The 17,243-nt window shown below is 36.6% G+C and overlaps 1 protein-coding gene across 2 annotated transcripts; it reads left to right on the top strand.

Moving 5' to 3' along the window:
• The first annotated feature begins 440 nt into the window (after positions 1 to 440).
• Positions 441 to 16,115, top strand: LOC149575772 (protein PHLOEM PROTEIN 2-LIKE A10-like). Of its 2 annotated transcripts, XM_089815560.1 has the most exons (5): positions 466 to 1,130; positions 14,830 to 14,897; positions 15,015 to 15,136; positions 15,231 to 15,507; positions 15,615 to 16,115. In XM_089815560.1, exons 1-5 carry the CDS (start codon positions 647 to 649, stop codon positions 15,849 to 15,851), a joined length of 1,188 nt encoding a protein of 395 aa, XP_089671686.1. In that variant the 5' UTR covers positions 466 to 646; the 3' UTR covers positions 15,852 to 16,115. The 2 variants fall into 2 exon arrangements, with proteins under 2 accessions (XP_089671685.1, XP_089671686.1); XM_089815559.1 differs by lacking the exons at positions 14,830 to 14,897; positions 15,015 to 15,136; positions 15,231 to 15,507; positions 15,615 to 16,115 and having other exon boundaries at positions 441 to 2,270.
• The last annotated feature ends 1,128 nt before the right edge of the window (positions 16,116 to 17,243 follow it).

The following is a 17,243-nucleotide window of genomic DNA, read 5'->3' as shown; positions in this document are numbered from 1 at the left end:
CTATTTAAACATTTTTATCATTTTATTCCTATTTTCAAAATAAGTAAGAGTATTTCAAATTTTGGTGCTCATGCATTATTTCATGTCTTAGACCGTGTGTAGAATTTTATTAATTGACTGAATGAATGCATGTGAACAAAATTATACAATGTTTTTAAAAACAAAATAATCAAATTTCATTTCTTTAACTTTATTAATCTAATATCAATTTTTATTTGTTTAATGTTATTTTATATACTGATTGTATAGAAAAACATCTTTCAAATATCATATAACATACAATGCTCTTGTAAACATGACACGTAATGAATGTAAATGCTAGTAATAGTAATATCACATTTCAAATCATACCCTACATAACATTATCATTTGAATGATCATTGCCATTGTCGTATTCCTCGTTATATAATTCATATTTTCCTATATTTGGCAGTTAATCAGGTTTTTTTTCCGTGGCGTTGCAAATGCCCATTTAATTAACGTTCAAGCAAAGGACAGCATCGCCTTATTCCGTTGAGAATTGTCTCTATCTTGACAAGGTTAGATTAGATCCATTTATGCCACCCAATCGAAGGAGAAAAATTGGAAAGAATCTAAATTCAACTAATACTAAAAGCTTTGCGGGCAGAGAGAAAAACTCTTTGCAATGGAGAAGCCAGTGCAAACAGTGGTCTCATCTAAAATGAAGCAATTGATAAAAAATCGGAGAAATCTGTTTGTGCGCATAAACGAACGAAGAAATCTTTTGTTGGGGGTTGCAGCAATTGCAGGCACAGGATATGGCGTCTACAGGCTATACAAATCTCCTTCGGTTGCCAGAAAAAGATACCAATTGGTCCGTTTTCTGACGTATGTGGTGACGATTACAGAAGCCGCCTCTTCCTTTGCAGGAACCCTAATGATGGTATCCGAAGATCTAAAGGCGTTTTTGCAATCGGACGCAGATGAAATTCCCAACAGTTTAAAGCAACTGCTGAAGATTGCTCGAAGTCCTGAATTTAGGCAAGCTCTAACGGAGGCTTCGAGCGCAATGACCACCGGCATATTGCAGGGTTCTCATCAAAATAACCAAGACGATGAAGATTCTGGAGTTGCGGAGCGAATTATGGACAAGCTATTCGAACCTGCAGGTACTGGTTTTGCATCTATTGTTGTTGGAAGTTTTGCTCGGAATTTGGTTTTGGCTTTTCTCGAACGTTCTGCCAGTAGTTCTGTAACGGGAAATGCTGAAATAAATCTCAATTCCAGAGTTGGAGATTCGAAGACGGGGTCGGATTCGGGGTTTCTCGACGTAATTTGCGGCGATAAGTGTAGAGCTTTGATTGGGGATTCTATTCAGCGTTTTGTCAGCACGGCTGTGACTGTGTATTTGGATAAAACCATGCATATAAATACTTACGAAGATATTTGTACCGCAGTGAATAATCCTGCTCATCGCGACCAATTAAAGGTTTTTTTTATGTCAGTTTGTAACGGAGCTGTGGAAAACCTTGTTAGGACTTCGCATGAAGTTTTGACTAATCAGAAGTCACCAGAACATGCACAGTTTCCTGCAGTTTCTTCCTCTGGAAAAGTTGCTATTGGATCTTCGGAGGGAGAGAATTCTAAATCAGATCAAATAATTGAGCAGACCGAGAAAGTCTTTGGGCCCTTGATTCGGTGCAATCTACCTGGGTCTCAATTGATACAGCTAAGTGCGGTGGACCGACAACCCATTCATGTGGAATCCAATAGATTAGATTCTGGATTTGCAAGTCAGAATTGGATTGATAAGATTTCTTATACCCTAGCCATTCCCAGCAATAGGAGACTATTCATTGATGTGAGTGGCCGAATGACATTTGAGGTTGTACGATCTTTCTTTGATTTTACGCTCTTTAAGTTTTCTGAGTTCTTCACAAGAACTCTACCTAATGCCAGCCATGAAGCTGTGGATAAAATGTTGAATGTGATGAGGTATGTTAGCGCCAAATCCATTGTTATAGCTACTCTATGTCTTGCAATCTGTTTGCATGTTGTAACCGGGGTAAGATTCTTACAAGTTGAACAATAGCTTGATGGTTGGCTTTAGGAATTTGTGTTCTGGGAATGCGTAAAGCAACTGCATGTATATTGCCAAGAATTTGGCAAATGAACGTAACTGTTGGATTTCTTTATTGTTAAAGTAATAGGGAAGGGCAGCTTTCCTCTTGTATATTATCGATTGGGGATACTGACCACATATATATTACAAATCATTTGCTATATGGAAATATACTAGCACTTATTTATGCTTCTGGTTTCCAATGTTAATACTGTTTAATCTAGCTTTACGTATGTTAACTTAATGATGAGAAAAGTGATTGCCTGTAATGCCCCGCCCGGAGATCCTTGGAACAAAACAGTAAATCTTCATGAAGAGAATTTTGGGTTCTACTCTCCAACTTTCTAATTCAAAAGTGATGAGAAATGATGAGAAAAGTGATTGCCTGTAATGCCCCGCCCGGAGATCCTTGGAACAAAACAGTAAATCCTCATGAGGAGGATTTTGGGTTTTACTCTCCAACTTTCTGTTCTCACTTTTGAGAACAGAAAGTTGGAGAGTAAAACCCAAAATCCTCCTCATGAGGATTTACTGTTTTGTTCCAAGGATCTCCGGGCGGGGCATTACATTGCCTTTCTAAGATCCTGGTTTGTTTGGTTTGCAAGGATCCATATGTGCAAGAGGGAAGTAATGATCCTTGGAACAAAACAGTAAATCCTCATGAGGAGGATTTTGGGTTTTACTCTCCAACTTTCTGTTCTCAAAGTGAGAACAGAAAGTTGGAGAGTAAAACCCAAAATCCTCCTCATGAGGATTTACTGTTTTGTTCCAAGGATCTCCGGGCGGGGCATTACATTGCCTTTCTAAGATCCTAGTTTGTTTGGTTTGCAAGGATCCATATGTGCAAGAGGGAAGTAATGACTTGCAATTTGTATGAGAGGGTTTCTGCTCTATTCCGGACTTGTCTCTTAACTGATGTCAAGAATTACTGGTGGATTAGAGCTATTGTGTTGAGAATTATCATTATAGATTAGCAACATTATTGCAACTTCATGATTAATAGCGAGTCATTTAGAGTTTGTCATCAGCACAGAGAACTCGGGGGTGTCCAAAAGTTTAAGTGAGGGTACACCAATATTCAAAACAAAGCCATAGGAGTAATTTCTAATGAAATAAACTCATAAATGGAGCTGAATAATTAGACTTGATGTCTAGAATTACCGATGATTGTTGAGCAATATTGATATAAGTACTCAGAAAAATAGAATTATCAATTATATTATGAAGCAATTTGTGTGTATACAATTATGCTTTTGAATTTGAAACAATTGCTATGTTTAGAATACCACACATTGTCATATATAGGCACAATTATCATAAAAATAAAAAATATTATGATGTCAATAAGGCAATTTTGAATATAATAATATACACACAAACATACCTACATTCATGCACACATACATATTAAAAATAATAATGTCGAAAATCAATCATTAAAAATTAGGCTTTAGTGTTATGTGGATCTTCAAAAATACCATCATCATGTTCAATATTGGATGATGTAGATATTGGTGTATTAGAACTACAAGCAATGCCACTAGCACTTTCATCCTTATTAGAAAGCTTCTCATCAATATCAATTGCAGCAAGTTGAGAAGTTGAAGCATCCAAATCACTACGTTCTAACTTTATATTTGATTGTCTCACATCCCCTTCTTTGTAGCCATTTTGTTTGCATGGAAGGAGACACTAAGTCCTTTACCATTTTTGAGTGTAGTTACTTGTGCTATATTGAGTGGAGGGAGAAATATGCGCTCTGTTCCTCTCAGATGCAGATGAACTAGCAACCTATGAAGACAGTTAAAAACTTATAAAATTTCAAATTTAAAACTTCAAAATAAAAAATTTAACCTCAAAAATTTTATTATATTTTATCAGCAACTGTGATGTTTATGGGGCCACAGCAAATTATATTAATATGGAGAAATTTTACGGATATACACTTCGCAGGGTATAAAAACTCTCATCAGAGTAAGTCCGTGTATTTTGCATCAAGCCAATTGAATAAAGGCTCCTATTACAGTATTCACAGCTTATACAAAATGGCCTTTAGGACAAAGTAGGCTGACAAAAGCAGCATTATTGTTTTTGATATGGAGTTTGTAGATAAAATGGCCTTGGAACATATGTGACAATATATTCTATCTTAAAAATGGCCTTGGAACATATGTGACAATATATTCTATCTTAAAAACTTTGTATCCTATCTTTGTTATTCTTACCATGCCGTATTCGTAGTCATCCATTGAGCTATCCTTGCTAGAGTCATTGTCCCAATGAAAGGATTAGTCAGCTTTTACGTTTCTGGTTATGCCTGTGATTGTCTACAGGAATCCAATGCCCCACTTAGCTTTTGCCTGTCATGCTGAAATGTTTGCTCCAATGGCTTGAGCCTTGTATGATGAAAGATATCCATGATCCATTATATGCTTGTATCAGACGGGGCCATGACGCCTTATTTAGCTGCAGACTGGTGCTAGGAATAGGAAGATCCTAGTAATTTTTCAGTCCCTGAGCCAATTTTTCCTCACCAGCTTCTACATTAGATTCATGACACTGTCCTTGTCTACTCCACACACCAGTAGAGCTGTGAGAAAAATAGATGCCACATAAGTAGTAGTCAGAGGAAATCTTGTAGAGTTCACCCAAAATCATTTCAATGGCTGGCAACACTGATGCCACCCACACTTGAAAGTTTGCTTAAGTACACCTACTGCATCTTTGTTGTGAGGCAAATTGCTGTATCCATCTTTTGAACTGTTATAGGTCTGCGAGGAATAGGGGGTGGCTTTTGCTTTTGTAAGGAAGTTGTAATGATCACAATGCATTTTATTAGTTTTAGGTGCTTCAAACATTCATTTCACACATACCATCAACTATTAGTCCTTCATTATTTTTGTTGGATAGCATGTGACCTACAGATTGTGGTGTGATGAGATTTCTGTCCTCAGTGTCTGATAGATCAAAAATCATCTTCTAGCAATCCTTCTCGATAGCCCAATTGGCCATGTAGTCAGCCACATAATTGGCCTTGTGGTTGACTGTAGACGTTTGCTATTTTGAAGTTATTGAATTGGGATGGTATGTCTCGTGCTTCCTGGGCAAGTATGTCCAATTTCCAATTGGGTACCAACTTGCTACAAACAGTGTTGATGGTTACAGAGTCACCTTTAGTATAATGTGGTCTATATTGATCATTTTGCATGCTAGGAGGCCCACGATAATGATTTGAAGTCTGGTTTGATCATTTTGCATGTTAGGAGGCCCATGATAATGATTTGAAGTCTGGTTTTGGTATTGGTTCCATCCATGATTTTTTTTGCTATCAGGGCTAAAATATTCCCTTTTTGCTAACTATGTACCTTGCCTTGGACTGGCCCAGATTTTCTTGGGAAGCCTCATTGAAGTTAACATTGGCTCAGTTAGGATCAGGCGGTACCCATGAGCGTTTGCATACAGATTTTTGTTCAGCTGAATCTGAGGGTCCCCCATGAACATGGTTAGATTTTTTTTTAAAATTTTTAAATTTTAATATTTATAAAATTCATTTACAGTAAAATTTGGATCACTAGAGGTTGTACATGTGACAATATCTGGATAAAAAATACCTCCAACTACGAGCATTAAACCTAAACTCATCATGAAGAGCGTTAATTTTAAAGTCATTGGAGTGTACAAAATCCATTGACTCATCTTTATTGCATCTAACAAATTAGGTAATGTTGAAGTCTTGGTTTTGAAGATTTCATCTGGTACAAGTGCCCTTTCAAGTATAGAGGCAAATTTACCACTAGTAAGCTTTTCTTTTATTGGGTTACTGTTCTTTCTTTTACCATGGACTTCCGAAGGCATACACATGCGTTTGTGGACTAAGTGGAAACTGACTTCCAGTCAGTCCGGCCTATCTTGTGAGCATAATTTAATCAGGATGTTGAGATACAAATTTAAAAAATACTGAAACAACCAAGCTTGTAAGAAAAAAAATGATCACCCTGGCAGACCTATTTATAGTCTCCATGCAATGTGTTGAATCAACTTCATTGCCGAAGAGCTTGTTTTCGTTGCATTTTCTGATCCAGGAACTGTAGATGAGAAGTTTGACCTTTTTGTGACTTCCTTTTATGAGTGTACCTAGCTGTTCCAAGCTCTGAATATTTGTCAAGTAACCCTTGCCTCGTTTTTGGAGAGCATGTTAGGGTTCTATTATATCCTTTTTAACTTTTTTCTATTGTGTTCCTACTGTGAATACTTGGGCATGGCTTTAGATTGGTGCAATTAAGCTTTGTATGCTCTGAATGGTAATCCAGTGGGCATCAAAGTGTATACCTTCCATTGCTGACTTGGATATCATTGAATGATATGTAGCAACACCTAAATTCTCAACAGGAAAATTATTACTAGAAGACAAATCAAGTAAGACATTTTCCACATAACTGTGCCCTATAATAAAGATACCTTGTAAATCATTATCAGATGGCAACGGTTTCATCTTTTCAATGCTTGAGAACTTCAGGAATGCTTCTTAAACAATGTGAGCAACCATTGGAGTATATCTTTCAAATATTGAATATTTGCATTCAAGATGGAGTGCAGATTTCTTTCGCTTTAACTCATTATTTGACTGCTTCCATTCTGAAACCTCTTTCTAAGCATCCCCAGGACCCCAATAATTTCCAAAAGTTCATACCACCTTGAAGTCTTCTCATTTACCTTCATACTTTATAAGGAATATCCCAATATGCCTTACTATTCAGATGGATCTAAAATTTGCATTCTATTCTTATGCTGCAACTGTGTACCAATAGTTTGATGATGATCATTCTATGTTGGTTTTCCTCCAACTTTCCTTTATAAAAAAAGATGTCTTCTTTTCTTTTGTCAGACTTCTCAAATTTCTCTCTTTGATTTACAGGCTGGGAGGATCACGACCAAACTAAATAATAGAAAGTAAACCCAGGTAAAACTGTAATAACTAGTCTAAATACATAGAAAATAACCCCTGAAACGATTCTAACAGCAGACATATGTATTTTATAGTCTATTTTGCCTGCAGAAAACAACACAGCAAACTTGTACTGCTCTCTGAAAGTACTTTTTCTGTGTAATCCTTGCTGCCACCTAGTACTTCTACAGACCTCACACTACTGACTGCTCTAGAATGACCTTGACACTACCATATTGTACTGAAATAAGGGCTTTTCTGTCTTCTTGAGAGACATTTTGAAGAAGCCTGATAATTTTATTTCATGTAACAAGCTTCTGTAGCAAAATCTCATAACTTCAAACAGAACGATATTTTATCTTCATAATAATCAAGGGTTTACACTCCCACCAACTACCCATCATCTTCAACTCAGTTGAGCCACAATTTATGGGGATTAATCCTACATTTAATGCTAGCTAAGTGACAAGCACTTTCCAAGAATTTGGGGGAGACAACGGACTGCTTGAATACTTATTTAACTGAAGCTAATTAATTGAATATTTGTATGGTACCCGTTATTGAATGGACACAACTAAAACATATTAACTGAAAAGCTAACTAAATCTAACAGCTGATAGGATCCAGTCAATCCAAATCAATGTCACGTACCAACAAATCAATTTGTTGATCAAAAAGGGGACATCAGTAGCCGTTTTTAACTTTATATGATTCCACTGACATTCAGCATATGATTGAAATAAAAATTCCATAAAGAAACAAGAGAAGGTCTATGTTATAAAACAATATTAGAGTTCTTGCAAGATAATTTCCTGGCTTGGTAAGTAAAAGTATTTTATTATTGTCTTTCAGGAAAGTAAAAGTAACTTTGCTTGAAAAATAAAGTTGCCAAATAAAATTTGGATTGCTCTCCTGACACTTATTAAGTGCTATTAGGAGAGAATGGGATTTATTTGAGCCTTAAAATTAAGGGATGCAGGGGTGAAAACTCTTATTTGAAGATACGGTGTATCAGAGATTGTTGCATTTAATATCAGTGGCTATAGCACTGTTCAAGCTGCATGTAACTGAGAGTATAAATAACATAATTGTGATTGCAATTATTTGTTGTTTTAAGAAGCAACTGTAAGCATACTGGCGGGACAAATAAGCATGGATGAAATCAAGTAGAAGAACAGCCTTCAGAGTTGCGAAGTGTAAATTATGAACGGGACAGTTGTTGAAAGGAGGTTATGCTTATATAATTCTCTGATCTTGGCCATGATCTGTCAATATGGATTACTAGTAAAAATGAAAGAAATGGAAAATTTGGATAATATAGTGGAGAAAGTTATATATGGTTCCAGTTTCATTTCTCAATCTACAGTTTGATGACTGTTGGCTACCACAGGAACTGTAATCAATAATCTGTTAATGACAAATGTTAATTGAGGGGAAGCATTACAAGATTTACAGTTATACATTCACATTAAAACTTGTTTATTTAATTTTAAAAAGACTAAATTATATATTGTCAAACACTTACAGTAATATGGTTTGGCTCTGTAATTCCAGTTAAAGTGACACACTTCATTTGACTTGTGATATTATTACCTTCTATTTTTAGGGAATAAACAAAAATATTTACTGATTTTACAATTTAAATTTAATAATATAAACCTGGATTTTACATGCTTTTAATATTTTCAATATAATGAAATCTGTTCTGTCAGCTAAATAAATCCTTTAATAAAGCCAAATCTTTGTTATGTTACAAATTTGACATTAATGTTCTGATTTTCTGTTTGATAGGGTTATGTTAGGCTGTTTTAATTCATTATATTGGGCCTTTTGTCGTTGAATATTCTAATTTGTTTTTTAGTTGAGTACAGAGACGTTAAAATATTCACAAAAACAGGTATGGATTTGTATTTCTTCCAACTCCATTTTTATTCATTGCTTCCAAAATTTTGAGATCCTTTGATAAAAATTATGATTGGATCACCTTCTTAATCAGTGTTTGTAAAAAGCCTTAGATTTCTTTACCAACCATGAATTTCTACAACTCAGATTTGCAACACAAGAGTAAAGTCTGGTGAGCTAACAAATAGCAGAATTAAACATAGATCACTCTTAGTCAGGATAATAATGAACAGAAAACAAATCTGATTATAAATTTCTTATATATGTCAGGTTCAAACTCCAGCTCGACTGCCCAGCAGACTAAATGCAACAAAAAACAGTCTGATTTACATTTTCTTTGAAGTAATTACAAGCCCACAGACCTTACAATGACACTGCCATAACAGATCTTGTACAGAAATCTTCCAGTGGTGGTCCAGTTGTCAGGTGGCATCTAGGGTCTGAGACTCTGAAGTTAACTCTCTACTTTGCATGGTGCCTGTCTCTCCCACAATTTGGCCTCAAATGGGTAGATTTGATCTCGCCCAGATCCCCTATGACAACTCTTCAGATCAACGCCCTCTTGTCAAGTCCTAAAGATGGCATGGAAATTCATTCCTGATCTTGCACTGCTTTATCCTTACGTCACTCTTCCTCAGGGCTCCACAAAGCTACAATTTAGACCGATCAAGGCCTGGGAACGCCTCTAACAGCTGCAAACTGCATCACAGTGATCTGAATTTGCTGATATAAGTAGCCAGCCTGTAATGTTCCCTTTTTGGGAGGATCCTGGATCTTGCCCTAGAATTGCAAGTACAATTAAAAATAGAGAATGTAATATATCTAGAATCATACCTTCATCAATAAAATGCCTTCTATTAAATCTGGTTGAGATCCTGCAACCATGTTAGGTAATATTCGAAATATAATTCATAATATGAATGATTCCCATTAGGGTTAGTAATCACACTTAAATACAAATATACATTACTATCAAAATTCATTAGATAGTTCTAAATAAAATGGAGTTTGAATGAAGAAACACGATAGGATTGGCCTGAAGCAGTCTTCTCATTTAGCCCAACATTGGATTCTCACCCTCTTGGCTCCAAGTGGTAGGCACATTGGACATCCAGCATGGTGTGGTCTACCAATTTGGATGCTTGAATCTGGACCCCCCATCCATGGTTCCTTATTCACCCTCTTATGACTTGAGAGCATGATGGGTTTAAATCAAAGATTTTACCTAAAAACAATCCACACTATGGAATCCTCAGAGAATTATATCAGGTGCTGGGAATCTGTCCTTTCTAATCAAGCCCAAGAACACCGAATGAACACCTAGTCATTTGGCCTCCCCACCTTGGGGTTGGCGTACTTGGTGGGGAACCCAGTGCTGCTGCCTCCTTATCATTAATTTCTCCCTTCCAATCCAGCCTAAGAGCACAAAATTAACACCCAGTCATTCAGCCTCTTGGCCCCACCTAGGGGTTGGTGTACTTGATGGAGGGCTTGTATCTGCTCCCCTTTTTGCATTTCCTTCTCTAAATGATTACATGCCAGGTTAATGTTCACAATTGGATAAGATCTTAGTTGCTGATTCGTGAAATGAATCTGATTCGGGTACGTGAATCTGATCCGTGTATTCGGGATTTTTTTCCCCCAGTAATGATCTGTGGAGGATTTGTGTGTGTGTGTGTGTTATATTTATTTATTTATGCATTATAAAGTTTATATAATAAAAAATAAGAGAAATATACATAATTGTAAAACTAAAGCATTTCATAGTATGAATCTATGATTCTAGTATGCATCAATGAATCTGGTATACTTGATAATTGATCTATTTTCACTATTATAAAGAAAATCAGCACATTCACGTTCGTGATTTTATGTTTTTGTGCCTTGTATTGCCACGAATTTGTGATGGATCCTCCGGATCGGATCCGAATCTGGGTCCGGCCTGTCTGGGATGAATCCGGCTAGGATAAGATTGCTAATGACAACAATAGAGAGATTTCTGATCTGCTTTATGTGCTTGATTGCTTGGGACTGTTTTATACACTTATGTTGATGACTGGCTGTGTTTTCCCTTGGAAGTGTGATTTCTTTATTGGATCACTGGATGATTTTCTCTTTTTATAAGAATCGATGTTCCTTCGAGATGATTACTTGATGGTTTTCCATTCCTTTTGAATATGATTACTTGATTGATTGCAGTCTAAGTTAGAATTCTGCTATTGAATGCTGTATACATCTGTATTTCTAATCTGTTCCACTTTTCTTATTTTATTCCACGGAATTCTTCTTTAATGTAGCTAGTACCCTTTTGAAAGGGTAACACCCCTTCTCTTCATTACTGCTTTTGACTAGCAAACAATTTATTCATTTACCGTCTCCGCCCCTTGTTTAGTCAGCCCTAATCAGCATCACTGCCCTTTGTTCATTAAATAAGTTGGCCAGAATTAACCAACCAATAGGCTTTAATTGTGGATTTGCCAATTGACAAATTACCTATGACCTCTCTCAAATTTTAAAACTATCAGAGAAGTACAAATAAACATCTTACCTGCAACTGTAAACATCTGTACAACACATAGGAAAATATCTGTATAGGATTGGCATATGAAGAATTTATAATGATGGCTTTAGAAAGTCAGAGAAATAACTGGAATCGAAGGTGACTCACTGGTCAACTCGCCTGAGAAAATTATGGAACTGAATGTGGCAATTCTGTAAATGCATTATCTTCTGCAATGCCTCGTTGTGTATTTTGCTGCTTTTAACCACTGCCCCAACTTTTAAATACGGATCACGGAATTATTTACTACACCAGCAGTCACAGAACACTCACGAGCCAGCAGGTCTATATATCAATGTTTCGGTACTTAAAATGATAACAGGGGTTTATTTACAATATATAAGTGAGTTTTACAGCAGAAATTGCCCCATATATAGGATGAAATTCCCTCGTTTTTAAATCTTTTGATGTCTGTTTCCTTAATGCTGTAGAAAATGAGCAAGTATAAAAATCAGGAAGTGTAGATCTCTTCCAAATTTTCCATCTCTATTGACATTTTGTGTAGACTCTATGAAAGGTGTTCCTCCAGAGACTCACCAACATCCTTGCAGGGGAATCACCAGCCTGCTTTTTTCCCTTAAACCAAATAGTAAGTCAAATAAATGCCCAGTTCCTGTCCATGTTTGTAATTATCTATTATAATTATTAGTTTAGATGACTTGACCTACATTTGAATTTGAAGATTGTCATAATTTACTTTTGCTTGACTTTTTTTTTGGATTATAGTGGAAAACATTGTTTCCCTGCATATTGTTGTCTTTTTCAAGAATCTTTTATTGTATGTTCTATTAAAAGAACACACTACAATCTTTCACCATCTACCCTGCTATGTGATGATATGGCCTATCTTATGTGATTGAGTTGAGTATGCATGTGTCTAAAAAGTTTCCATTAATCGACCAACATAAGCTTTTGAATACTGTACTTATCCAAATCTACCACTGCTGACTGACTTTTCATTGATGTCTGTAATTGTATTCTTTTGTTGCCACCATGCTTTTTTTGTACTTGGTCTAAAATTGTCATGGTGCAGGAGCACCTAAGTAGGCTAAGTGTGAAACCTAGGTATTTCTTTATTTTTGGCTTGTAGTGATGCTAGCTACATCACTAGTCTAATTATAGGTCGTATGTGGTCCTTAGGTGTTTTTAGGAGAGTTGGCAAGACCCAAAGTGACCAAGTTGCTAGAAGTTGCCAAATGTTGTCAACTAGGTGACTTAGGTCCTGTAAAGGCTAAAATGGTCTAGAAAGGTTCCAATGCCTAGTTACCGGATTCGTCACTTTACCCTCGGATTTGGATCCGCGTATGGATCCTTGAGGATCCGGGCAGGATCCGTAATCCTGCTTATGGATCCGTTAGGATTACCCGCGAATCCTGACAGATCCATAGGCAGGATTACGGATCTTACCCGAATCCCGCGGATCCTGACGGATCCACAGGTAGGATTACGGATCTTGCCCGGATCCTCGAGGATCCACGCGCGGATCCGCGACAAGGTCATAAAGAAATTGCAAAAAAGTGGGCCCAGCACCATTTTTAATTTTTTTTTTCTTCTAAAAGCCCTAAACCCTAAAAACGACCCTCTAAATCACAATGCAAATTCATTTACTATCTATTTTGCTCTCTCATACTTGCTAGTTTGAAGTAAAGAGCTTGGATTCGAAGGAGATCGGTTGTGGAGCTCCAAATACCTTGCAAGAAGTGTTTAAGGTATGCATTTCAACCATATTCTTGAGTTCTTTAATAGATTATTGATTTATTTTTAGTTTTCCAAATTTTCAAGGTTTTGTGTAAGTGTGAAACATGGTTTTCTTTCATTTTTTTTTCTAGATTGCAAGAATAGAACAATGAGTAGTCAAGGCTCAGTGGGTGGGGGTGAGGCTACATCACTAAGCTTCAAAATTAATAAGAGGTCTCCTTTATGGAGACACACAACAAGAATTGCACAATATCCTGGGGGTGGGGCATACATATGGAAATGTAATTTTTGCAACATACAACATAGAAACTTCTATTCCCGAGTGAAACTACATTTGTTAAGCCCTGCGGGTGAAGGAATTAACATGTGTCTGGGTAGTGATAAGAAGGGGTTACCAGCTGCACAATTAGCAGCATTAGCAAAAGAGCAAGAGGATGCTGATAGAGCACTTGCAAAAGCAAAAAGTGGTGCTTCCAAAAGAACAAATTTGCCAACACCATCATTTGATCAAACAAACACAAGAACACATCCTTTTTTGCCTATGCCAACTACAAATGATGAAGATGAAGACCCATCTCCACTCACCCGCAAGAGAGGCCCACTAGATAGGGCATTCCAAAATGAAAAGAGAGACATTGTTGATCACAAAATTGGACGTTGTTTAATTGCAAATGGTGTTTCATTTAATTTTGTGAGATCACTTTATTTTAGGGAGATGGTGGAAGTAGTAAATGATGCACCCCATGGTTACAAACTGCCTGGTTATGAGAAGTTGCGCACTACCATATTACATGATGAGAGGAAATATGTAGAGGCTCAACTTCAACCAATAAAAGATTTTTGGGTTCAATCAGGTGTGTCTATTATTTTGGATGGGTGGAAAGATTGTAGAAACCGTCCATTGATCAATGTTATTGCTGTATGCCCTAAAGGGGCAATGTTCTTGAAGGCAGTTGATTGTGAAGGGCAAGTGAAAGATGCAAAATTTATTTCACACATTCTCATTGTTGCTATAGAGTCAGTGGGTCCTGATAATGTTGTCCAAGTGGTCACGGACAATGCAAAAGTTTGTAGGGCTGCAGGGATAATTGTAGAGTCTAGATATGATCATATATTTTGGACACCATGCACAATCCACTCTCTCAATTTAGTGATGAAAGCAATTGACGCTGAAATATATTGGGTGAAAAGGATATATGAGGAAGGTGAAGAGATTCAAATGTTTGTGACAAATCACCACATGTCACAAGCAATTTTTAGGAGTTTCTCGGACTTGGAGTTATTGAAGGTAAATTTGTATATTTATTATATAATTGAATATTATTGGATTCCATAATTATTAATTTTTGTTGTTGTTTACATTAACATGTTTTAATTTTAAAATGTATTACTAACTTGAGTTTGATATGTTCTTAGTTGCTGAAACCCACTTTGCCTCTCACACAATCGTCTTGAGACGACTTGTGAAGGTAAAAGAAGCATTGAAACAGATGGCCATTAGCCCCCAATGGGGCATTTGGAAGAATTCCAATACAAGGGCCATAAATGTGAGAAGAATGATACTAGGTGAGGATTGGTGGGGTCTTGTGAGTTATGTGTTGAAAATGACCGATCCAATAATGGCAATGCTTCGCTTTGCAGGCAGTGATGAGCCATGCCTTGGGGACATTTATGATTCCATGGATAGTATGCTGGAAAAAATTAAAATGGTAAGTTTTAAGCTCTTTTACAACAATTTGAATTTTTTATTTGAGAGATATCTAAATTCTAAAGTTTAAATTGACATATTAACTAATTATAATTATTATTCATATTTCATATCCTAGGTCATACAGAGGAGGGAGAATGATCCCGAGGACACCCTTTATAAGGTGGAAAAAATTGTTCATCATCGATGGAACAAGATTACCACACCTTTGCACCTCCTTGCATATGCGCTATCCCGAAGGTACTGTAGTTCTTATCAAATGCTTGTGCTTATTTTATCCAATGTTTGTGCTATTGATATTTGATAGTGTTCAATTGTCTTTTGTTATCCCTAGGTACTATAGTGTAGTGGTACTTCACCTTCCAGGTAGAGTGCCACTATTTAGAGATGCAGAGGCTGCAGATGGGTATAAGAAGGCACTAGCTAAGATATTCCAAGATCCAAAGATTGGGCCAATTGTGAGGAGTGAATTTGCTGCCTTCAACTCAGGTGAGGATTTCCTCCCTATTGCCATAGCAGATCGAAGCAAGATGGGTGCCATCAAATGGTGGTACCTTCATGGGCAAGCCTTCACGTACCTCCAACCTCTTGCCATAAAGGTCCTATCCCAAGTAAGTTTGTAAAATTAAGCTTAAGGTTAATACTCTCAATTCCTTGAATTTATTATTTAATTTATTTATCTTGATTGTTGTATTGATAATTTTTAATTTCTCTTTAGGTTGCTACCTCTTCTACAGCTGAGTGGAATTGGAGTACTTACTCCTTTATCCACTCAGTCAAACACAACCGGTTGGCTCCAAAAAAATCAAAAGACCTTGTGTTCTGTCACAACAATTTGTACTTGTTGTCACGGAAGGATCCTAAGTACAAGAAGGGGCCTAAAAAGCTTTGGGATGTAGCACCCGAGACTCTTGATTTAGATATGACCATCCGGGTCTTGCTAGATCCACTTTGATTGATGTGGATGATGAGGAGGAGGATTATGAGTCAACAATCCCCTCTACTAGTACTATTGGGGGTTTGGGTTCCTCTACTGATACAGATGCAGTACTTGCAGCTCATCAATACCCCTTTGATGCGGATTTTCTTGAAAATCCATTTGATGATTAAATAAAAAACTTTTAGTCTTGACTCTTGACTTTTTTATGAGTAAATCATGTTACAAACTTTAAGTTTAATGATCTATATTTTGAATGTTACAAACTTTCACTTTCAGTAATTCAATGTGAATGCGTTGATTTTCTTTATAATCATGAAAATAGATTAATTATCAATATCATTGATCAAGTATACTAGATTCATAGATGCATACTATGAAATGATTTAGTTTAAGAATTATGTATATTTCTCTTATTTTTTAGTGTGTGTGTGTACACACACACACACACACACACACGAATCTTCCACGAATCATAATTGGGAAAAAAAAAATTCTCCAAATCAGATTCGTGTCACGAATCGACAACTATATTCCAATGTCTTTGAATAGTTTATTTGAAGTCATTTTATGCATATTATATGTCTACTTGGTCTTTGTGCCAAATTTGGAGTTCTAACTCCATGTAGAGCAAAAGTTGCTAAAATGTTGTCATGTTGTCATGACAACATTTTCTTGCAAAAAAACAACTTTTTGCAATTTTTGAGTTTGCAATGTCCTAGCTGTTTAGAACAGTTATAGAACTAATGGAGGAGCCTTTAAAAATGTGAGGACAACCATTTTCATAGGTTGGTCAAGTTGGTTTTGCATTGGTATGGATTGTGAAAGTGTTTTGTTGCCTCTTTTAAGCATTTGACATTTTTAATAGAGAAGGATTGAATGGCCTAATTTTTGTATTGGAAAAGTTCTGAAATATTGTTTTTCATCTTGTTGTAGTGTTCGTTTGATCATTTCAATTCATTTGTATTAGTTTAGAAAATCTTTTTGTTCTTGCCGTGTTGCTGGTTTGAACAGGGTTGCACTTAGAAAATGGGGTCTTAGGGCCACTTCCCACCATTGAAAACTTTTGGTATTTTGGGATTTGGAACTAAGGTCCATGTATATTATGTACCAAGAAGGAGGGCCCTTGGAAGCATCAGCAAGCATTTTTAAGGTGATGCCCTAGGCAAGGCAAATGCAACTTGGCTAGGAATCACAGTTGGAAAAATGAGCTATGGAGGGGATTGAGTGTACAAATGCCTCAATTCGGCTACGCTGCAAGTAAGGAGGAGGTCTAACCTTGCTTCAGTCCAAAGGAGAGGTCTTGGAACATTTTCTAAGGTGGTGTTCCATCACAACAACCATAAAGCCCTTGAAACCCTCATTTTTGGCATAAAATTGTACTTTGGTTGTATGGACAGTTTGGGGGAT

Source organism: Cupressus sempervirens, chromosome 2 (genome assembly GCF_028749045.1).
Source record: "Cupressus sempervirens isolate cs-2001-9-10 chromosome 2, ASM2874904v1, whole genome shotgun sequence".
In the NCBI taxonomy this organism is placed as follows: domain Eukaryota; kingdom Viridiplantae; phylum Streptophyta; class Pinopsida; order Cupressales; family Cupressaceae; genus Cupressus; species Cupressus sempervirens.
This window is presented reverse-complemented; position numbering and strand designations above follow the sequence as displayed.